Source organism: Notechis scutatus, chromosome 5, assembly GCF_049901735.1.
Source record: "Notechis scutatus isolate UNSWTSFEM ecotype Mainland chromosome 5, rNotScu1.2, whole genome shotgun sequence".
Lineage (NCBI taxonomy): Eukaryota > Metazoa > Chordata > Lepidosauria > Squamata > Elapidae > Notechis > Notechis scutatus.
Genome location: NC_142013.1, coordinates 103,843,144 through 103,867,158, shown reverse-complemented (window position 1 = coordinate 103,867,158; position 24,015 = coordinate 103,843,144). Strand labels below are relative to the sequence as shown.

At 43.1% G+C, this 24,015-nt stretch overlaps 1 protein-coding gene across 4 annotated transcripts in view; it reads left to right on the top strand.

Moving 5' to 3' along the window:
- PIBF1 (progesterone immunomodulatory binding factor 1) overlaps positions 1-24,015 on the top strand; it is a 106,624-nt gene that overhangs the window by 26,388 nt on the left and 56,221 nt on the right. For 3 of the 4 annotated variants that reach the window (XM_026673480.2, XM_087967424.1, XM_087967423.1), the window contains exons 8-10: positions 1,289-1,470; positions 4,558-4,683; positions 16,636-16,734. In XM_026673480.2, coding sequence (XP_026529265.1) covers positions 1,289-1,470; positions 4,558-4,683; positions 16,636-16,734 — 407 coding nt within the window. The remainder of the gene's footprint in view (positions 1-1,288; positions 1,471-4,557; positions 4,684-16,635; positions 16,735-24,015) is intronic. The other variant, XM_087967422.1, reaches the window with a different exon arrangement.

Sequence of the window (24,015 nt, the reverse complement as noted above, 5' to 3'; positions counted from 1 at the left end):
AGAGGTAGCCTTCCAGTGCTGTGCAATGATTCTTTGGGCTCCCTTCAACTATGCATCAAGTGTCCCTAATTCTGAATTTCCAAATCTTGGAGATGCAGGGCCTTTGGTGAGCAACAGTCACAATTAGGCCCTGATGCCAGTTCAGATTAGATTAGGTTAAATTAGGTTAGAGTAGAGTAGAGTAGAGTAGAGTAGAATAGAATAGAATAGAATAGAATAGAATAGAATAAAGAGAAAGAGAAAGAAAGGGAGAAGCAGAGAAGAATAGAATAAGAGAATAGAATAGAATTACAGAATAGAATAGAATAATAGAATAGAATTACAGAATAGAATAGAATAGAATAGAATAGAATAATAGAATAGAATAGAATAGAATAGAATAGAATAATAGAATAGAATTACAAAATAGAATAGAATAATAGAATAGAATTACAGAATAGAATAATAGAATTACAGAATAGAATAGAATAATAGAATAGAATTACAGAATAGAATAGAATAATAAAATAGAATTACAGAGTAGATTACAGAGTAGAATAGAATGAGGAGGAGGAGAAAGGGAGAAGCAGAGAAGAATAGGATAGAAGAATAGAATAGAATAAAATTACAGACTAGAATAGAATAACTTTATTATCCTTTTGAATGTACGCTAATCTGCATACATTAAAATAAAATTTCATTGCATACAGTTCTCCAAGGGTCACTACCTCCAAGATACACTGCATAAATATGGCAAAATAAATAAATAAATACAAAAATTATGCATACACCCATCTATATTACATGACACAGAGAAACAACACAGCCTAGTTTGGATGTATACAAGTACATGGCGAGAAAAACGAATCTCACAAGTTTAATCAAATGGAGGGATGGCCTTGGGGAACAAAGCTGTTGCAGAATCTGGTGGCCCTGCGACAAATACTTCGAAACCTCAGCCCAGAGGAGAGCAACAGAAATAGACCATGAAGTGAGTGTGTGTGGGGGGGGGTCTCTTACCATGCTTCAAGCTCTTAAGTACATTAAAGCAGATTCAAATGGGGCAGTTGGTGGGGACTGGCTGACAGCAACAAACTTCATGTTTCAATGAGGGCCGTCAGCGCCATGTTGCATCCAAAATAAACAGAGTCAACTTTCACAACAACTGCATTTTAAACTCAAAAATAACCTGACTGACTGCATTAAAAAAAAAAAAAGAACAACAATAACTAGCCACTGGTTGATGGGAGCAGGATATCTAATTTGTGGTGTTGCTGCTGCTTTTTCTCTTCTTCTTCCCAATGGCAAGGCTACCGCTTTGCAACAGTCCGTGACTTTGTTGCAAAAGGACAAGGACTACCTCAACCGACAGAACATGGAGCTCAGCGTCCGCTGTGCTCATGAAGAAGACCGCCTTGAAAGGCTCCACATGCAGCTAGAAGACACCAAAAAAGCCAGAGAAGAAATGTATGAGAAATACGTCACGTCCAGGTAGGCAGTTTTATTTGCCCTTTTGGCACCGAGAAAGGGTCAGAAGATGGGCGGAGATTCTCGGTCATCCAGGTCATAGCTGCCTCAAGAGTGCTTTCCCCCCATCCCCCAAAAGGCAACTGGACTTCTCCCCCAACCATCACAACTGATGTAGGTTTTTTTTGGATGAGAAATGAAAATGGAATGGAATGGAATGGAATAGAAAGAATAGAATGGAATGGAATGGAATGGAATGGAATGGAATAGAATAGAATAGAATAGAATAGAATAGAATAGGAATAGAATAGAATAGAATAGAATAGAATAGAATAGAATAGAATAGAATAGAATAGAATGAGATGGAATGGAACACAATACAATACAATGAAAAAGAATGGAATAGAATAGAATAGAATGAGAAAGAATGGAATAGATTAGATTAGATTAGAATAGAATAGAATAGAATAGAATAGAATAGAATAGAATAGAATAGAATGAGATGGAATGGAATAGAATAGAATAGAATAGAATAGAATAGAATAGAATGAGAAAGAATGGAATGGAATGGAATGGAATAGAATAGAATAGAATAGAAAAGAATGGGATGGAATGGAATGGAATGGAATGGAATAGAATAGAATAGAATAGAATAGAATGAGATGGAATGGAATACAATACAATACAATACAATACAGTGAGAAAGAATGGAATGGGAATGGAATGGAATAGAATTAGAATAGAATTAGAATAGAATAGAATGGAATGGAATGGAATGGAATAGAATAGAAATTAGAATAGAATAGAATAGAATAGAATAGAATAGAATAGAATAGAATAGAATAGAATAGAATAGAATAGAATGAGAAAGAATGGAATGGAATAGAATAGAATGAGAAAGAATGGGATGGAATGGAATGGAATGGAATGGAATAGAATAGAATAGAATAGAATAGAATAGAATAGAATAGAATAGAATAGAATAGAATAGAATAGAATGAGATGGAATGGAATACAATACAATACAATACAATGAGAAAGAATGGAATGGGAATGGAATGGAATAGAATTAGAATAGAATAGAATAGAATAGAATAGAATAGAATGAGAATAGAATGGAATGGAATAGAATAGAATAGAATAGAATAGAATAGAATAGAATAGAATAGAATAGAATGAGATGGAATGGAATACAATACAATACAATACAATACAATACAATGGAAAAGAATGGAATTGAATAGAATAGAATGGCAGGGACCTTGGAGGTCTTCTAGTCTAGCCCCCTGCTAAAGCAGGAGACCCCATACCATTTCAGATACAGTGGAGCCTCGGGTCGCAACCACAATCTGTTTCTGGACTCCAGTTGCAACCCAATTTGGTTGTGTCCGGAAGTACGACTGACTGCGCAGTTAAGAAAAATGGCCCCGAAGGGGAAATTGGCGCAGAAAGGGAATCTTTCTGCACCGATTTCGTTCGCCACCCTATTTTTGAATCGTGACCTGATTCAAAACTCGGGTGGATTTTTTGTTTGCCACCTGATTTGGTCGTGAACAGGAACGTTCGCGACCCAAGTTTCCACTGTAAGTGATTGTCAAGTGCAGTGGTAGTCAACCTGGTCCCTACCTCCCACTAATGGTCGTTCCAGCTTTCATGGTGGGCAGTAGGGGTTTTGTCCCCTACTTTATAAATCACCATTACTGTGGAAACGGTGGGCGGTTAGAGAAAACTTTACTACTAACAGAGATACAAAAGTGGGCGGTAGGTATCAAAAGGTTGACTACCCCTGGTCTCTTCTTTAAAACCTCCAGTGATGGAGCGCCCACAATTTCTGAAGACAAGCTGTTCCACTGGTTAATTGTCCTCACTGTTAGTTTCTGTTTCCTCTCTGTTAGGAATTAAAGTTTCTCCTTAATTCCAGGTTGCTTCTCTCCTTGATTAGTTTCCAACCATTGTTCTTGTCCTGCCTTCTGGTGCTTTGGAGAATATTTGACCCCATCTCTTCTTTTTCGCAGCCCCTCAAATGCTGGAATACTGCTCTCGCGTCACCCCTAATTCTTCTTTTCTTCAGACTAGCCAGGCCTAAAACCTGCAGCTTTTCTTCATATGATTTAGTCTCCAGGCCTTTGATCATCTTAGTTGTTCTTCTTCCTCAAGGAATAAAACAGTCCCATTGCCCTTTGAGAGGGGGAAAAAGCACTTTTGAGGTTCCACCAGAATGTTTTCAAAGAATCCTTGCTAGCTCCTCTCCATCCTAGAGTTTGCAGCTATAATTCTTAAAACATGGTGGATTACGGTAATCCACCTATAGGAGGTTGGAAAAACTGAGTAAGAGAAAACAATGGCAAGATTATTCAAAGGTAATGGAGATGTGTGTAAATTACGATTAGTTTCTGACCAGGTTTCCTTTGGGTTTCCTTTTTTTAATGCAAAAGAACCGACTGATGTCATAACTGTTTTTCTATTATTTGCAAGAGGAAGGACACAGGCAGGAATTAAGCCTGTTAATTAAATTGGAACCTATTATCCAAGGTAGTTTACTGTCAAGTCTTAAAAAGTGGATAATGTAACCAAACCTGATTTTAAAAAAAAATACAGTTTAAAATGCACTGATCCTACGATTTCTTTACTTCAGTGGTAGTGAACCATTATAAGATTATCTACAGTGTTAAGCAATGCTATCAGCATCAATATACATTTATCTGAGAAGAAGTGTGTGTATGTGTGCGTGGAATTTAAATAGTAATGTTGCAACAACCTAGAAAGAAACGGCTTTTTTTTTTCTTTTTAAGGAAACTCGTAAGTTGTTTTGCCATTTTAATGATTCTTAAGCTCAGCCGGCTGACGTCATTTCAGTAAAAAGAGAAGCAAAGCACGTTTATTTATTCATTTGTTTGCTTAAAAGATTTATACGGCTGCCCATCTTGCGGAACCCAATTCTGGGTGGCAAAACACAGTGATCAAATCGCAAGTAAACACACTCACACATACTCACACACACACACAAAAACCCATCTCTTAACCATTTGACAAGTTTTATCAGAGTCAGAAAGAGTTATTCATGCATCTTGACATGTTTTATCTTAACGTTTTTAAACATCATTTTCTAAGGGATCACTACAAAATGGAGTATGAAAACAAACTGCATGAGGAACTGGAACAGTTAAGGCAGAAAACCTCCCAGGAGATAGAGCAGCTTCGAACAGCTACAAAGGAAATGTATGAGCGGGAAAACAGGTAGGTTAAAAAAAAAAAAAAAGGAAGATATTTTTAGACATCGAACTCCATAAAGACTATTGCATGCCTCTTTATTCCAGTCTGGCAGGGTGGCCTATTCCTCAATCACGAACCTAAGTTCCCTTCCTCTTCTGCTTCTTTTTTTTTCTCCTTCTTCTCAACCCCCTAACACAGGGGTCTTCAAACTTGACAGCTTTAAGCCTTGTGGACTTCAACTCCCAGAATTCCTCCTCCAGTCGTGTTAGCTCGGGAATTCTGGGACTTGAAGTCCACAGGGCTTAAAACTGGCCAAGTTTGAAGCCCCTTGCCTTAACATGAGGGAGAAGACAAGGAAGAAACTTGGTTTGCCTAGGAGCACAAACAAGCAAAAAGTCCACGGACAGCAGAAGCAGCAGGAAGCAGAGGCCCAAGAAAGGGACTTTTGTGATCCAGAGGGAGGGAAGGAATCAGAATAGAGCTGGAAGGGACCTTGGAGGTCTTCTAGTCTAGCCCCTTTGCTCAAGCAGGAGATCCTATACCATTTCAGACAAGTGGCTCTCCAGTCTCCTCTTCAAAACCTCCAGTGGTGATGTACCCATAATGTCTGAAAGCAAGCTGCTCAACTGGTTCATTGCTCTCACCGTTGGGAAAGTTGCTCCTTAATTCCGCGTTGCTTCTCTCCTTGATTAGTTTCCATAGTTTCTTGTCTTGCCTTCTGGTGCTTTGGAAAATAAGTTGACCCATTCTTCTTTGTGGCAGCCTCTCAACTCTCAGGTGAGGGGTCTGCATGTGATGCAGCTCTCCAAGACCTCCAAGAATCACAACAGTTACAGGTTCAGAGCTAAGCTCTAGTTGTCAGCAAGCAAGCAAGCAAGTCACACAGCAGAGGAGAGAAGCAGTTTCATTTTCAATAGACAGACTCAGAGCTTAACATGGCTTCAGAGCTGCAGAGCCTAACATAGAGCCATGCCTAGGCTACTTCTAGTTTCATTTTCCAAGCAGTTCCTCATTGGCTGACTTAATTGCTATGCCTATTCATTGGCCGACCTTGTTACCATGCTCTATTCCAGTTCGTGAGTATACTCTGACGACTCCCTAGAAGAAAAGGCTGCCTGTCATGGCGGCTGCAAATGGACTTTAATTGTTGTTTTGATTCTTACCCAGACCGATATTTTGTGTAATTTGTTTTATTTTTGTATGATCGATATTTTCGATCATTTCAATGTGGGAGTCTTCATAGCGATTGTGATTATAAAGCAATAGAGATTCCCAGTGAAGGACTCTGCTCTTGAAGCTACTACAGAGAGGAACTACATCCATAAGAAAATACGAGAGACCGGGAGAGAGAGCTGCACGGAATGGCAATAAAAAATGTGTTTGGAGTTTGTTCCCTCGATTAACAGTTCCCATAATTTATTGAGAAACTCTGAAAGTGTAGACATGGTCCACACTCTCCATTGGAATGGTACATTTTGAATTTGGGCAATTTAAGTGCACAGTATTTAACTGTACGCTCTCACACATGTACACACATGTTGGATACTTCATCTAACCATCAACCTTTCCTTGCTTTGTAAAGATTTCAAAATGCTCCTCCGCGGCCCTCCTTCTTTTCAAAGCAAGTAGTCTTGTTTTAACTTAGACGGAAAAACAGGTAGCTTGTACTTTCTTCCGGCTCGTGAGTTTCTACGTATCTTACTGAGGAATAGCAATAGCACTTCGATTTATATACCGCTTCACAGCCCTCTCTAAGTGGTATACAGAGTCAGCCTATTGCCCCCAACAATCTGGCTCCTCCTTTTACCGACCTTGGAAGGATGGAAGGCCGAGTCAACCTTGAGCCGATCAGAATCGAACTGCTGGCAGTCGGCAGAATTAGCCTGCAATACCGCATTCTAACCACTGCGCCACCATGGTTCTTTGGCGTTCCACATGCAACCTTGGAGCATTGGTGGAGGAGCTGCCACCCTACAACAAACACTGTTAGGGGCATCTCTCCATTGCATTTCTAGCCCTAAAGTCTGATTTGCTCTCGCTACCACCTCTCCTTGCCACAGATATATTGTCATAAAATACAGTGAAAATCTAAAATGGGCCTTAATAAGTTCCATGTATTTCCCTGCTCAAAAGTACGTGACTAAAAGCAAATAGAAAGAGAGAGTAACTAAATATTTTCCTCTTATATATGGAGAACTCCAAACAGAGAGAGATCCAGTTTTGGAGTTTCCCTTTTGAGTGGTTGAGAGAACTTTGAATCCGCTGTGATTCTGACAAATTTCAGACTCTTCAAACCAGCTCAATCCAGGTTGAGATCCTTCCAAATCCAACACACCAAATCCAACACTCTTCTTTTCTCCAAACATAGCTTTTCGTAGACAAATTGAAAGTAGAGGTAAAGAATTTTTTTTCTCCCATCTCAGATACTTGTGGTAGAATTCCATGGCTACCAAACCACAATTATTTAGTTGTTATTTGCTTGAAATCCTTTTTCAAAGGTTTTGTTTTTCACACTGAAGGGGGCCTTAAAAAGCCAGAATATAGAACTTGTTTAGAAAGCCTGCCATGATAAAAAAAATAAAAAAAATCCCACCGATTGGGTCAAGAGTTATTAAAATGCAAACCTAAAAATTGTGCAGAGAGAAGTGCACAAAACACAGCTTTGTGCATCGGCTGGATGTGCGCGAACACGACAGCAACGTCAGGTTTAAAATCATTTCAGGCAGGTGAAGAAGTAAAACAGGCAAGGAAGCATTCAGCCCTTATTTACCTTTTTCTCCTCTTCTCCGCCTTCGCCAGTCAGCTAAATTATGCCAACCGCTAATTACATCATGGAGATTAACAAATTTTTGGCTTCCCATGTTCCGACTTGTATTGCATTACATAAAACAAGCTTCAGGTCTGTTTCTTTAGGGAGCTTTGACAGATATAAAAATGTTTGCAGGCAGTATGGCTAAGAATGCTGTTCTGGAAATGTTTGGCAGAAATCCTGTTCCTCCTCATCTCGAAATGATGTGAGGACTTGGCTGCCAAATCTTGAATGTGGATGATTTAAAAGAACATTTCAGAATCTTAAAAACAATGCTTTATTTTTATCCTGGTTGGGACAGAAGGGGTGTGGTGAGTCGGTGAATCATTCACGCTTCCCCTGTGTTTTTGTCTTCCAACTTACGTGCTTTCTGGTCTGTATCCCTTCGTCTTTTTGTGTGTTTTAAATTTGCATCCATAAATGCTAAGTTTCTCCTGCTGACCTCCCCTGAATGCGGTCTTCCTTCTGCCCTCCAACTCTCCAGAACTGTCAGATCAATTTCCAAACTAACAGAATAACAGAGTTGGAAGGGAACTTGGAGGTCTTCTAGTCCAACCCCTTGCTCCGGCAGGAAACCCTACACCATTTCAGACAAATGGTTGTCCAATCTCTTCTTAAAATCTTCCAGTGATGGAGCCTCCACAACTTCTGAAGGCAAACTGTTCCACTGATTAATTGTCTGTCAGAGTCTCCTGATTGATCAAGGGTTGGACTAGAAGACCTCCAAGGTCCCTTCCAATTCTGTTGTACTATTACTATTCTCACTGTCAGGAAAATTCTCCTTAGTTCTAAGTTGCTTCTCTCCTTGATTAGTTTCCACCTGTTGCTTCTTGTCCTGCCCTCAGGTGCTTTGCAGAATAAGTTGACTCCCTCCTCTTTGTGGCTGCCCCTCAAATATTAGAACACTGTTATCATGTCTCCCCTATTCCTTCTTTTCATCAAACTAGACATACCCAGTTCCAGCAACCATTTTCACATGGTTTAGCTTCCCTTAAGCTTCTTGTCCTTCCCTGCACTCTTTTGAGATTCTCAACATTTTTTTAATATATTGTGGCGACCAAAAACCCAATACTCATTGCCAGCAACCATTCTTCATATGTTTATTTGTACAAGGTAGACTAGACTAAGAAACCAATTCAGTATAACTCAGGAGTCCATTTTTTCTCTTGTTACTGTTGTGACAACCAGAGCACAGAATCTTGCAAGTCTCAATGCGCTTTCCAATCTATCTCTGTGTGAACGAAAGAGGGGCTTGTCTGAGATGTTTTGGCAGGTTGTCTTCTTGGCCCTGGCTCAAGCCTCCAATGTCTAATTGTTGCTTGGCTTTTCCTCCTGTCCTTTAAGGCAGGGGTTGCCAACCTGTTGGACCTCAGGGACCACCAAACTCATAATTTTAAATCCCGCAGACCACTAATACGAATTTTGACTGATGGTGGCTGCAGGAAAATTCCCCACCCCGTTTTTCTACCCACTGATCATTCTTTATGTGGGATCTCCAGCTCCATTCTCGGGGGGCGGGAGAGAGAGAGAGAGAGACTTTTGGCTTCATGCAAGAAAAGCAGCAGAAGCCTTTCTTTCTGTCCCCCAAACTCCACCTTGAAATGAGTCTTTGTGAGACTTGGTTGTCGCGCCGGCGCAGCCTCTTGAAGCAGGATGCCTTGCAGCAGGGTCCCAAAGACTCATTTCTGGCAGAGTTTGGGGGAGAGAAAGAAAGACTTTTGCTGCTTTCCTTGCATGTAGCGAAAGCAGAAGCAGGAAGAAGCAGCCCGGTGGCCAGGCACGTGGGGTGAATGGGGCAAGACACCCCCCCCTTCACTCTTTCCCCCCCGCCCTCACTACCTCGTGTTGTTCACAATGCAAGTGACACAAGCCTTGTGTTCCCGTGGGCCATGTGGGCAGCGCAGCCTTGTGTTCCCACGCAACCTGGATTAATTGCTTTGGGGGTGACATTTCTCTGAGGACCACCAAAATTTTCTCACAGACCACCAGTGGTCCCGGACCCATTGGTTGGCGACTACTGCTTTAAGGCCATTCCTGCCTGCCCTTTCCAAGAACCCACCTGCCAAGGGACTGGCTTAGGAAAAAATACAGCTATTCCTCAGGTGTTAAAAATACAGGTATTCCTCAGCTTACAACAGTTAGTTTAGCGACTCTTCCAAGATACAATGGCACTGAACGACCGTTTTTCACACTTACGACCGGTACAACATCCCCCACGGCCACGCGATCAGAATTCAGATGCTTGGCAACTGACTCACGTTTGTGACGATTGCAGGGCTCACACCATCCCCCCTTTTGCGACCTAACACTAACAAGAGAAGTCAATAGGGAGATTTACTCAACAACAGAGTTACGAATTTAACACCTGCAGGGATTCACAACTATAGCAAGAAAAGTCGTAAAATGGGGCCAAACTCGCGTCCCATTTTTCCGCTTAGGAGAGACAGAAATTCAGGGCTGAATTGTATTTGTAAGTCTTGTAACTGACGGCAATTCATGCAAAATACGTTTTTGCTTCTATAAAAACTTACCTTTGACAGGGAGCTCATCGTTGGTTAAATGTTTGCGACAAGCCTGTGATAGCTTTGAAATCTGATTTGGGACAGTCCAGCCAGGAGATCACAGGACTTTAATATCCCATGCAGAATACAAGGCCTGGAGAGAGAAGCTCTGATTTACACGCAGTTTGACCCATCTTGCTCAATCGTCTTACTTGCCAAATCATCGCCCGTCAACCGAAAAGCCACTGAGCGGTGATGAGATGGGCTGATTCCACAAAAGGTCGATTCAATCAGAATAGAGCCGGAAGGGACCTTCGAGGTCTTCTAATCCAACCCCTGGCTCAAGCAGGGGACCCTACACCATTTCAGACAAGTGAGTGTCCCGTCTCTTCTTAAAAGCCTCCAGTGATGATACAGATAACAGATAATCAGAGTTGGAAGGGACCTTGTAGGTCATCTAGTCCAACCCCCCGCCCAAACCGGAGACCCTACACCATTTCTGACAGATGGCAGTCCAGTGTCTTTTGAAAGTCTCAAGTGATGACGCTCCCACAACTTCCAAGGGCAACTTCTGTTCCATTGGTTGATTGCTCTCACTGTCAGAAAGTTTCTCCTTTTTTCCAGGTTGAATCTCTCCTTGTTCAGTTTCCATCCATTTTTTTCCTTGTCTGGTCTTGGTGCTTTGGAAAATAGCTTGAACCTCTTCCTCTCTGTGGCAGCCCCTCAAATATTGGAAGACTGCTATCATGTCTCCCCTGGTCCTTCTCTTTACTCGACTAGCCAAGCCCAGTTCCTGCAACTGTTCATTGTATGCTTTAGCCTCCAGTCCCCTAATCATCCTGGTTGCTCTTCTCTGTACTTTTTCTAGAGTCTCAACATCTTTTTTATAGTGTGGTGAACAAAACTGGATGCGGTACTCTAGTTGTGGTCTTACTAAGGCTTTATAGAGTGGTACTTCCCTTGATCTTGACTGTATCCCTCTGTTGATACAACTTAGGGTTGCATTAGCTTTTTTGGCTGCTGCTGCACACTGCTGGCTCATATTTAGCTGGTTGTCCACTAAGACTCCAAGATCCCTCTCACAGTTACTGCTGTTGAGCCTGGGTTTCACCCAGTCTATATGTGTACTTTTGGTTTTTCTTGCCTACGTGTAGGACTTTACTTTTCTCTACATTGAATTTCATTTTATTAGATATGGCCCAGTGTTCTAGTCTGTCAAGATCCATTTGGATCTTGAGCCTATCTTCTTGGGTGTTAGCTATTCCTGCCAGCTTAGTGTCATCTGCAAATTTGGTAAGTTCCCCTTCTCAACTTCTGGTGGCAAGTTGTTCCACTGGTTAATTATCCTCACTGTTTGGAAGTTTCTCCTTAATTCCAGGTTGCTTCTCTCCTTGATTAGCTTTCATCCCTGGTTTCTTGCCTTCTAGTGCTTTGGAAAATAAGTTGAACCCCTCTTCTTTGTGGCAGCCCCTCAACTACTGGAACACTGCTATCATGTCCCCCCTAGTCCTTTTCTCTAGACGAGCCATACCCAAACCCTGCAACCGTTCTTCATATGTTTTAATTTTCCAGGTCTTTAATCATCTTAGTTGCTTTTCTCTGCCCTTTTTCCAGAGTCTCGACATCTTTTTTGTAATGTGACCAAAACCGTATGCATTAGTATTCCATGTGTGGCCTTATTAAGGCTTTATAAAGTGGTACTAATACTCCTTAGCAATAGCAATAACACTTAGACTTATATACCGCTTGATAAAACTGTTGGCTATGGGCAGCCTGCAATACTGTACTCTAACCACTGTGCCACTACGGCTTCCTTCCTTCCTTCCTTCCTTCCTTCCAAGCAATAGCACTTAGACTTATATGCCACTTTACAGCCCTATCTAAGTGGTTTACAGAGTCAGTATCTTGCCCCCAACAATCTATTTTACTGACCTTAGAAGGCTAAGCCAACCTTGAGCCTGGTGAGATTTGAACTGTCAAATTTCAAGCAGCCGGGAGGCAGCAGAAGTAGCCTGCAGTACTGCACTCTAACCACTGCGCCACCGTGGCTCATGATTTTGATTCTTTTGATTCTACGCCTTTGGTTGTTGTTGTTGTTGTTGTTAGTCGTTATTGAGGAGAACTCACTAACGTAGATCTGCATCTGAAGGAGAAACAACATAAACAGAGCAAAAATAGCCAAAAGGAGAGAAATTGAGTTGGCTGCTTCCTGAGAAGACCCTGAGAGAAGATACACACGGCTTGTTTTAGCAATAGCAATAGCACTTAGACTTATATACCGCTTTATAGTGCTTTACAGCTCTCTCTAAGCGGTTTACAGAGTCAGCCTATTGCCCCCAACAATATGGGTCCTTATTTTACCCACCTCGGAAGGATGGAAGGCTGAGTTAACCTTGAGCCTGGTGGGATTTGAACTGCCAAATTGTAGGCAGCTGGCTGCAGAAGTAGCTTGCAGTACTGCACACTAACCACTGTGCCACAGAGGCTCAATATGATTATCATCATCTAATATAATATAATTGTTATCATCATCTGAGGATGGTTTTGGAGGTAGCTTAGCTAGCTTAGCCATGTAATGCCTAACGTGTGATGGCAGCCCGTTTCTCAATAGAAATAATTATAGCTCATCATCCTTGCCTTGAGGGGCAAGGAGCTTCCTTCTTTCTCTATCCTTAAGTGGAGTGAGGGTTGCGCTTTCTCCAAGGATCACTAAAATGCCTTTGGGCTCAGATCGTAGCAAGAAATCTAGGCTTTGACACCAAGTTAAGACCCTCTCAATGGACATACAAAAAGTGTATGCTTCTCACTGTGATTTTCTGGTCTGATTCACATGTTTTGGTTGCCCTGTCTTAAACCAACCCTGATGTAATCTGAGGTATGAATAAACTCCAAATAGATCAAGAATTAATATTAAGATGGACCTTGAAACAAGCAAATCTACTTCTACACAACAGAAATGGTGCCAACTACACATTTCTAGTTAACGCATGTCATCCCTTTTGTGCTATTTGCAGTGAGGGGCAGGCCTACAGAAATGACAGGGGATTAGGAAAACCTTTCCCAGCTTTTAGAAGAGAAGAATATAACAGAGTGGGAAGGGACCTTGGAGGTCTTCTAGTCCAACCCCCTGCTTAGGCAGGAAACCCCATAACATGTCAGACAAATGGTTGTCCAATCTCTTCTTATAAACCTCCAGTGTTGGAGCATCCACAACTTCTGAAGGCAAGTCGTTCCACTGGTTGATTGTTCTCACTGTTGGGAAATTTCTCCTTGAGTTCTAGGTTGTTTCTCTCCTTGGTTAGTTTCCATCCGTTGCTTCTTGTCCTGCCTTTCAGGTGCTTTGGAGAATTTTATTTGTGATACTCATGGAATTTTTCTTTTCCAAATTGCTTTTTTCCTCCTCCTTTCCAAAGTCTGCCACCACTGGCTTCATTTGCGGTATTAATTTCCCTACTACTGGTAGTCCTCGTCTTACAAAAGCTCATTCAGTGACCGTTTAGAGTTAGAACGACGCTGAAAAAAAATAAAGTGACTTACAACCGTTTTTCACTCTTACAACCGTTGCAGCATCCCCCACCCCAACGGTCACGTGATCAAAACTCAGGTGCCTGGCAACCGACTCATATTTATGATGGTTGCAGTGTCCCCCGGGGTCAAGTGATCCCCCTTATCCGACCTTCTGACAAGCAAAGTCAGAGTCGCTTAACAGGTTTATTGCTGACTTTACAACCGCGGTGATTCGCTTAACAACTGGCAAGAAAGGTCGCAAAATGGGGTCAAACTCACTTAAGAAACATCTCACTTAACAACAGAAATATCGGGTTCAATTGTGCTTGTAAGTCGAGGACTACCTGTATTAGTTGGAAGGCTGGATATCTACAGTGGCACAGCCTAGAACAGTGGTGGCTAACCTTTTGGGGCTCCTGTGCTAAAAATTGCATGCTTGCTAACGTGCACACATTCGTTTGCCAGCACCCAGAATGCAATGCGTGCCCTCCCTCCCCATGCCCCCTGCGTATGTGCCTGGGATTCCCCACCTCCCACCCCCTTACCTGCACTGTGCCTCACAGCTGATTTTTTTCGGTTGGTTTGAGGCCTTTTTCGGCCTCCCAGAGGCTTTTCAGGTCGAATTATAGGCCCGTTTCGTCCCTTCTGGTATTACAGGAAGTGACAAAACGGGCCTATAATTCGTCCCGAAAAGCCTTGCAGAGGCTTTTTCCAAGCCTCTGGGAGGCTGAAAAAGGCCTCAAACCAACCCAAAAAAATCAGCTGTGAGGTGCACGCATGCGCAGTGAGGTAAGTTTGCCCGCAGCTCATGTGCCAGCACAATTGGCATGCCATAGGTTCGCCATCACGGGCCTAGAAGAGTACTGTTCTGACCTAGCTCCCCAAACACGACAAATCCTCTGTATTTAAATCAATGATTCCTTTATTAGGAGCGCCAGCAGCCCCGGCAAAAAGTCTCTCTCTTTCACAGCAGTCTGTCAGTGGCTGACCAACAGGGAGATGAATAGTTGTCTGCCACATCCATTCATCTCCACTCCCTGCCTTTTATCCCCAGAACTAGGGTGGGGCTTTGCTAGCAGAAGTGGCTCTTCCGTCCCAAGAACCGGCCCACGGATTTCCACTGCTCTCCTCTCCTCTGCTTCTGCAAATCCGCGTATCAGGCACTGGACCCAGCTGTCCCTCCTTTTCCTCATCAGCCACTTCCAGACCTGGGGGCTGTTGACTCACCATCTGAGGGCTGACAGGCGGCCCAGGCTCTGCCTATGTCTCTCTCTCTCTCTCTGCCAGCTCCATTCCCTCTCTCCCTCCCCTCCCCCCGGAGGTCTCAGGTTGCCTTGTTGCTGACCCTGACTCCCACGCCTCCTTCTCCTCTGATTCAGCTGCTGGAGTGACCAGTGGCCGAAAGGCCATGACAAATACCATGATAAATAAAAATAAGAGGCCGCTGTTCCAAATAAGGTTGGGAAAGAAGTTGATCAGATTTAGTTGGTGTTTGTAACTAGACCTCAAACATCTGTTCACCTGCAAAAGGCTACAGCTAGAAGGGCAAGTTTACAAATGGGTGTAAAAATACAATTGGTTTCTGCCCAAAGCAGGCAATAATTAGATTTTTAGAGCTCTTTACATTCGCCGGTATTGGAAGACTGAGGCTGTTGCAGGTTTGAAATCAGAACTAAGACCATGGAGAGATTAACTACATTTGGTGTATGCCCTCTCCAGTGCCATATGACATGAAATGAAGAGTGAATGGGAAGGATCCAGCAGAGGAAAGGATTCTTGTCAAAAAAATAATAATAATGTGATTTTGAGCGTAAGGTTGTCAAACATAGAAGCTTGTAACCTAAGAAAGTCTCCAATTTGACTTTAAAATTGCTACTTTTTAAGCAACCTTTTTTTTATTGATCAAGAAGAACGAAAGTTTGAATGTGGGATCTCTGTCAATCAAACCATGTCTTTAATGAGTAGAAACTGAGTGTCACATTATTATTATTACCTTTATTGTCAGAGTACAACATGTGTACAATGAGATTGGCTGAGCCTCCCTTCATGCACACCCCTCCCCCCTCTCCCAAACACAACTCACAGTGAGGACAGAAGTCCCTAACCCAGTCCCAATCTTATTACACTTATTACAAATTTCAGTGTTAGCCATTTCCTTCCACAAAACGCAGTCCAGGTAATTTAACTGAAGTCTCCAACTACGTAATGAGGAGGAGGAAGAGGAGGCCGTAACAGTAAGGGCGGTGGCTGGGAAAGAGATATTTTTAGCACAAAAGGGATTTGGACGCCTTTAGAAATCCACTGTCCTCTTGCTTACTTTTCTTAAGCTTGATCGGTCGGGGCATTTTTTTTCCGTCTGCATCAGCCGCCTCCAATTTACCTGTGTGTCAACATCACTCAGGGCAACAGCACCTTATCCAGAGCAGGATAATGCCTGCATTCTTCTGCTAAATTAGATTTCTTGGCCTTTGATCCTGTCATCTGGGCGGCTGTGGCTGGAGCCAACTTCACCAACAGCCTTGGGAAGGCTCCGCTGTAGCGAACAGAAGAACAGGCCTGCCTGCTGGTCCTTCAAATCAGAAATGGGGCTTTTTAAGCAGGGTCCATTCTGTTGCTGTAAGGTACCCGTTCTACAACATTTAGAAAAGGAAAAAGGGGGAAAATCACCAAGAGGTTGGACTAAGACTAGGGAGTGCCAATTCAAGGCCACTTTCAGCCTTGGTTCAGCCACACACTTAGCCCAGCCAACCTCACTCTGTGACTTCAGCGTGCAGGGAATAGACCAGATTCAGCACAGAGTTTGATGCCTGATTATTCAAAACACCGAAGTTTCCCTTGTTGGGGAAATAAATGTTGGCTTGTCCCTTTCCCCCCTCCTTTTCGATATGTGTGTGTATCGTCAGAGGAGGACTGAATTGGTAGATATATTTTGAGAAGCGTGTTCTGGATGTGGACCAAAAACATGGAACTAAGAGGCTGGTGAGGTTGCGGGGAGAGAGGTGGAAGGAAAAACAAACTCTCTTTCAAGATCAAATTATATGGCATGTTGGAACCAGAAATACAAAACTCGCACCATCGCTTTTGAGCAAATACTTCAGAATAAAAGGAATGTTTATTGTGCAATCCTTTTTTTTGTGTGTGTTTTTTTTTTAATTTCAGAAACCTGAGAGAAGCAAGAGATAATGCTGTGAGTGAAAAAGAAAGAGCCGTGATAGCTGAAAAAGATGCATTGAGCAAACACGACCAGCTTTTGGAACAGTAAGTGCCTTCCCCATTTCTTGAGCATAGCTTTTGAAAAAGAGGAAGGTTTGTGCAAATAAAGGGAAGGTTGGGGCTTTCCAAGAATGCATCGATCTCCGTGCTGCTTGTTGTGAATTGCTGCGAAGACACAACTAGGATAAAATGTTGTTGGGAATGAGGGCTAAAAACAAAATGTCTAATAAATGAATACATGGCAGTGGAACAGACAAACTAAGCTGGTTATTCCTTGGACTGCAACTTCCATGTTCCCTTGCTGGAACCATAGAGGTTCTAAGCTCCACCCCCAAGGAAGGTCCCAGATGGGCATTGCAGCTGTGGATTTTTCCAAGATTTGCGCCCGGCCTCCCAGTTGTTCGCTGCCCACTCTCTCCCTCTCCCCCACACCATTCAGGTGCCCCTTCTTCTCTCCCCGATGGAGAAGGTTACGGTGTCATTATTCCCATGAAAAGCAGGGCTAAAAAAACGGAGCCACGACAAAGCTTTGGAGATGCAACAATGGGCCCCGCTATGAAGCAAGACTTTTTCTCTTGAGAAAGGAGTTGGCAAAGGGCGAGAAGGTTGGTTAATCTTTTTCACGCATGTCATGAGGTTTTCATGAGATTATCAGTAGCAACCGAAAAGTGAAGCAACTTTTATGAGAGGCTGGCAACACTGGGTGGGAACATAAAGCCACATGGAAATCTTCTGTTTGTTTTGAAGGGGTGTATGGACATGTTGAATCGATGGTAAATTTTATACACTTTTCTTTTTTTAAAAAAAAAACAAACACATCTTTTTAGCTTTTCCCAAGAGATCCTATTTTAAATGTTTGGCTTTCTTTTGAGTATAGTGCAATAAACAGTGCAGGATCAAAAGAGTCAAAAAAGAATCAAGTTTTTTCAGTCCAAAACACTGCTCTGTAATTCTCAGGTTGGACAGATCATTTATTTGTTTGAAAATGTCCAGTGATGAAGCCCCCCATGACTCCCAGGAGGAACTGCCATGGTCAGGGACTTCCTCCTAATTTTCTCTCCCTCCCTCCCTCCCTCCCTCTTTCTCTCTCTCTCTCTCTTCCCCCTTCTTCTTTCTGCCTCTCTCTCTCCCCCTCTCCCTCCCTGCCTCTCTCTCTCCCTCCCACTCCCTCTGCCCCACCGTCCCCCTTTCTCTTTCTCCTTTCCTCCTTCCCTCCTGTCACTCTCCCTCTCTTTTTCTCTCTTTTCCTCCCTCCTTCTCCCTCCCTGCCTCTCTCTCTCTCACCCTCTCCCTCTCTCCCTTTCCCTCTCTCTGTAAAGTTTCCACCATTGCTTCTCACCTTCTTCTTGGGCCCTGTATCCTGGAGACTTCTCCCCTCTCTTCCCCGGGGGCCCTTCAAGGTGAAACTGACCTGGATCTTCCACCATTCTTTATAGGATTTTGGTTCTAAGCCCTTCCCCATCGTTGATAGCTTCATCTGTGCTGATTCCAGGACTGCAATGTTCTTCTTGTATCTTGGTACCCAAAATGGTACACAGTACTGTGCTCCAATCAGGGCACTATAGAGTGCAAATATCATCTGCCATCATCTTGACATCTTCAGATCTAGCCAAGACAGCACAGGCTCTGTATTGTATTGTGATTTTCTTGTTATTGTTGTTGTTGGTGGAAGCCACAGGCCCAGTAGAATCAATGTAAGGCAATGCCGTACCCAAAAGGTTGAAATAACTCCTGATCAGGTTTACTTCCCACCATGAAGGCAGCTTGTGAGGCCCCTGTGAACCAGTTTCCCAGGGGCCACCTAAATGGTCCTTCAGAATAGGGTTTATTTCACGGGCCTTATCGTTTAATAATAGGGAGGCGGTGGCTCAGTGGCTAAGATGCTGAGCTTGTCGATCAGAAAGGTCGGCAGTTCAGCGGTTCAAATCCCTAGCGCCACATAACGGAGTGAGCTCCCGTTACTTGTCCCAGCTTTTGCCAATCCAGCTGTTCTAAAGCATGTAAAAATGCAAGTAGAAAAATAGGGACCACTTTGGTGGGAAGGTAACAGCGTTCCATGCACCTTCGGCATGTAGTCATGCTGGCCACATGACCATGGAGACGTCTTCGAACAGCACTGGCTCTTCAGCTTGGTAACAGATGAGCACCGCCCCCAGAGCCGGAAATGACTAGCACGTATGTGCGAGGGGAACCTTTACCTTTATCATTTAATATGTTATCATACTTACCACCAACCTAACGTGGAATAAATGTAAGCCAAATGGATTTGTACTTTCCTGCATTTCTCCTCATCTCACAGAATGGAGTTGTGTGTATGTGTGCGTAGATAGAGAGATAGACAGATAGAGAAAGAGATATGTAGATATGTCAACCTTTGAGCTTTCCTTAAAAAAGAACAACAGATATTTTGCCAAGTTACCTACTGATGCATTTTTAATACTCTCTTATCAGTTGTTGCTTGTATCTGTTTTTTTTAAAAAAATTATCATTATTATTCTGTTTAACTCTAGTCAAGGACAGGGATTTGTTTACCGCTTCTGAAAACAGATGCAAATAAATTGTTCATCTTTCTTGAGGTTTTTTTTCTCTCCTTTAACTGTAATCAGTTCCCTGCCTCCACTGAGGCCTGTTTCTGATGTATTTAAATAATTGTTTGTTGCTGTTCCTGATGATTTGAGTCCTTAGATAAGTTATTATTAGGCAGGCAAAACAAATGTAGGTTCCGTTGTCCTTGCTTGAGTAAATGTTTCATTTGTTTGTTGACTGAAAGAAACTGTTCTGTGTTTATATCTTCCTTGACTTGTCAAACTTTGGAAAGTGCCATGTTTTGGTCTATTTCAGTGGTGGCTAACCTTTTTGGGCTCCTGTGCCAAAAATTGCGCTTGCGCATACACGCTCGCATGCCAGCACCCAGAAAGCAATGCATGCACCACCACCCACGCCCCCTGTGCATGTGTACACGATTCCTCCTCCCACCGTGCCCTTACCTCCACTATGCCTCCCAACTGATTTTTGGGCCATTTGAGGACTTTTTCGGCCTCCCAGAAGCTCGAGGGAAGCCTCTGCAACCTTTGGAGGCTGAAAAATTGGCCCGTTTCATCACTTCCGGTATTTTTGGAAATATAGGAAGTGAGGAAACGGGTCTGTTTTTCGGCCTCCAAAGGCTGCAAAGTCTTCCCTCGAGCCTCTGGGAAGCCAAAAAAGGCCTCAAACAGGCCAAAAATCGTCTGGGAGGCGCACACATGCTCAATGAGGTATGTTTGCCTGGGGCTCACGTGCCCGCACAAATGGCTCTGCGTGCCACCTGTGACATGCGTGCTGCAGGTTCGCCATCACGGGTCTATCTGATACATATTGCACTTCAATAGTATGTTTTCCAGTTGAAATTGTGTTGCAGTTTTACTTAAAAAACAAAAAACAAAACAACCCCCTGGCTTTATTCTGAGAAATTTGACACAGTCCAGTTAACCTTTCGACTTTCTTTTTCTAGCAAGCTCTAATATTTAGGGAAATAATTTCCCTTTCTGTTTAAGAGAGCAAAACGCCGGTGTTAAAAATACTTGAGCTCACTGAAGGCAGCAGAGTGAGCGTTAAAATTAATTTTTAAGTCATCCTGAACCAAGGAGATTACATAACAAATGCATTCACATTAATAAATAACATTTGCCCACATGAGGTCACGTTTGTGATGCCCGAAAGGAATCCCCAAGACAAAAAACACATTATGTTGCACAGACCCTGGTTACCAGCAGTTGGTAGGATCCAAAGCCCTTGGACATATTTGTTTATACAAAGACGGTGGAATGCTGCCTAGCTTGAATGGTGGAGAATTCGCCTCTGGCAAATCTTGTGATGAAGAGTGTAACTAACACCCAATTTTCTAGTCAAGTACAATTATTATAACTTTATTCCCAACCGGTGATTGGGAAGTGACTTGCTTTGTCTGTTAAACGCAAACAAAAGTTTTGCGTGGAGTATAAAATAATAGCCCTGGCTGTTGCAGGGTTCCAGAGTCTGCTTTCAGTTACGTGGTCGGTCTTTTTCTCTCTATGAAGGAATCAATATCTCACATCAGTTGGAAACATTGCTCTCTGGGTGCACAGTTGCAGAAATCATTTCCTAAGGTGGCTTATCGATGCTGGCTAGAGGAGAAGTATGTTGAAAAACCATGTGTGGTCAAAAAAAGGAAAAGAAGAAGTATGATGTGGTTGTTGGAACCTGGGATAACGGATAATCAGAGTTGGAAAGGGACCTTGTAGGTCATCTAGTCCAACCCCCTGCCCAAGCGGGAGACCCTACACCATTTCTGACAGATGGGAGTCCAATTTCTTTTTGAAAGCCTCAAGTGATGGCGCTCCCACAACTTCCGAGGGCAAGCTGGGACCTCAGGTTCTGGACTGTTTTCAGCCAGAGAAACTCCCTGAATTAACATAGAACATAGAATAATGGAAGGGATCTTGGAGGTCTTCTAGTCCAGCAAGAGACTAGAGCAAGAGACTGTATACCATTGTGGACAAATGGTTGTCCAGTCTTTTTTGTTGTTGTTGTTGAAAGCTTCTAGTGATGGAGCACCCATAACTTCTGAAGGCAAGCCGTTCCATTGGTTGATTGCTCTAAATGTTAGAAAAAAAAATTCTTATTTCTCCTTCCTTGGTTAGTTTCCAAGCATTGTTTCTCATCTTGCCTTTCGATGCTTTGGAAAATTGTTTGAACCCCCTTGCCTTTGCAGAACCTCCTCAAAATTGAAGCACTGCTATCAGGTCACCCCTGGACTTTTCATTAGACTAGACATACCCAGTTCTTCGTTTTAGGATGGTTTGAGCTAGTATGTCTGTCTGTGTATCTGTCTGTTGTCTGTGTCTGTCTCTCCCTCCAGTCTACTGAACCACCCAAAGCGGTGGGGGTGATGATGATGACTATGATGATGATGATGATAATGAGAACTTCATAACCCATAAGGGATAAAAGCCAGCCTGCACCCAAAAAAAAAAAAAAATAACAAAAAAAAAAGTGGTGGGGGGGTTTGGGTTGGTTGGCAGCAGGACGGGAAGGGCCACCGCCCCCGACACCACACCCCTCGACGCGTGACGCTATGTCAAAAAATCTCCAAACCCCCCCCCCCCCCCCCCCCCCCCCCCCCCCCCCCAAAAACCCCCCCCCCCCCCCCCCCCCCCAACCGCCCCCCCCCCAAAGCCCCCCCCCCCCCCCCCCCCGGGTTGGCTTCTTTGCAAGAAGCAAGGAAGTTCTTTCAACTCCAAGTTCTCGTGGAAGTCCTGTCTGTTCTGGTTCGTGTTTGGAGATTTTTGATTTGGAATACTTCTCCGTAGTTAATCTTGTATTGTGGGCAGCCTTTCGTAACCTTGAAAGAGCTTGCTCTTATCTGGTACAATTAGTTTTAATGACTCTTTGCTGTGAATGAACAGAATTCACAGAAATGCATTAAAAAAAGTTTGCTTTTATATATACTTTGTGTTTATTTGATTTGGATGAGGCTTTGGTCAGAACAGGGGGTAATATGCTGACTTTGTAAACCGCTCAGAGAGTGTTATAAGTCAGGGGCCCCCAACCCATGGGCCACAGCCCACTACCGTGCCGTGGCCTATTCAGAACCAGGCTGCACAAGCGATGCGCCGGTACAGACCCACGTACAAGCTTGACTTAAAACAATATGGCAACGTTAGGTTGATTTAACATTTGCCCAAATAACAAATTTTTTTCAAGCAAGGGTTGATGGTTAGTTTGGAAGCTCTGACATATTTGGTACACATCACATGATAAAACAACAGCACCCTGATCCAATAATCCAATCACCAGTTTGTGTTGAATTACTGCTATAAGTGGAGCGGTCTAAAACTCTTAACTGCTATTGATAGAGCTATTGCTGTCAGTTTCAGATACTCTACCAAGAGGCTGTCCTGAGGGAGGTGGGGACAGAGCAGGGCATTAATGAAAATCAGAATATTCTTTATGGAGATTCTCAACCACCCAGGTCATGGTTGTCCCAAAGGTGCTTTTTCGAGAGGCAACTGGACTTTCTGGTTTTTCTGTGAAGACGTTTAGCTTTTCATCCAAGAGGCTTCTTCAGTTCTGACAGGATGTTGGGGAATGGAAGGATTTGTATTCCTTGCAGACAGCTGGTCAGTTGCATCCTTTTAGAGGGCTAGGGTTTTTCTTTTTCAGGAAAAGAAAAGGTGCTTTTTCTTCAAATAAAAAAACAAGATCCTGAAAAAGCACATTTGGGAACAACCATGACTTGGATGACTGAGAATCTCTACAGACTTTTAGCTATACAATGGTGTGGGAGTAGGAATGGATTTCCAGAGGAAAAAAATTGCAGAATACAGGAACCATTAGCACTACTCAGGCGACTTTGAGGACACAGATAAACCTCCAAATGCTTCAATGACCCTCTAAAACAGGGGTTTTCAAACTTGACAGCTTTAAGACTTGTGGACTTCAACTCCCAGAATTCCTCCTCCAGTCATGTCAGCTCAGTCAACCTTGAGCCAGTCATGATCATTGGGCTTTGGGCAGAGTCAGCCTGCAATACTATATTTTAAGCACTGTGCCCCTTCCTTCCTTCCTTCCTTCCTTCCTTCCTTCCTTCCTTCCTTCCTTCCTTCCTTCCTTCCTTCCTTCCTTCCTTCCCAAGCAATAGCACTTAGACTTATACGCCACTTTACAGTGCTTTACAGCCTCTCTAAGCAGTTTGCAGAGTCAGCCTATTGCCCCCAACAATCTGGGTCCTCATTTTACTGAATCAAATTGCTAGCAGCCAAAGAAAGAAAAGCACTGAAGATAAAGTTGTAGCCATCATTATATAGATTGTGAGTTTTGAGAACCTCTCGTTTTCTGGTCAGTGTAAGTTGTCCCCTTATGTTAAGCTTAGTCATTTAGGGACCTAATGGCTGAGAGCTAACCAAGCTTGTTCTTCTAACCGGTCTTTATTCTGACCTAAAGAAACTCTGTCTTTTAGATCGAAAGAACAGCTACCCGAAATTATTTTCATTCTTCTGTGTGTGATAGAATGGGGTGCGGCAGTCCCCACATCCTTTTTGGAGCCACCCAAAATCTGGCAGACCAGTTGATGAAAGCCAGTGTCACATTTTCCCCCATCATCTTGAAAGGTATATAAGCCCTAAAATAGTCTTGACCCCAAAGAACCATATTCCCAAGGAACACCCCACCCTTTGGAAAAAAAATGGAAAATCCTGTGCTGGCCGTACATAGTGTCTGTTTTCCATCCGTGGCTCCTCCAGAAAGACTTTAAATTTATCCATACTAGACCCTTTGAAGCAGAATCCAGAACCTAGATAGAAGCTCCTG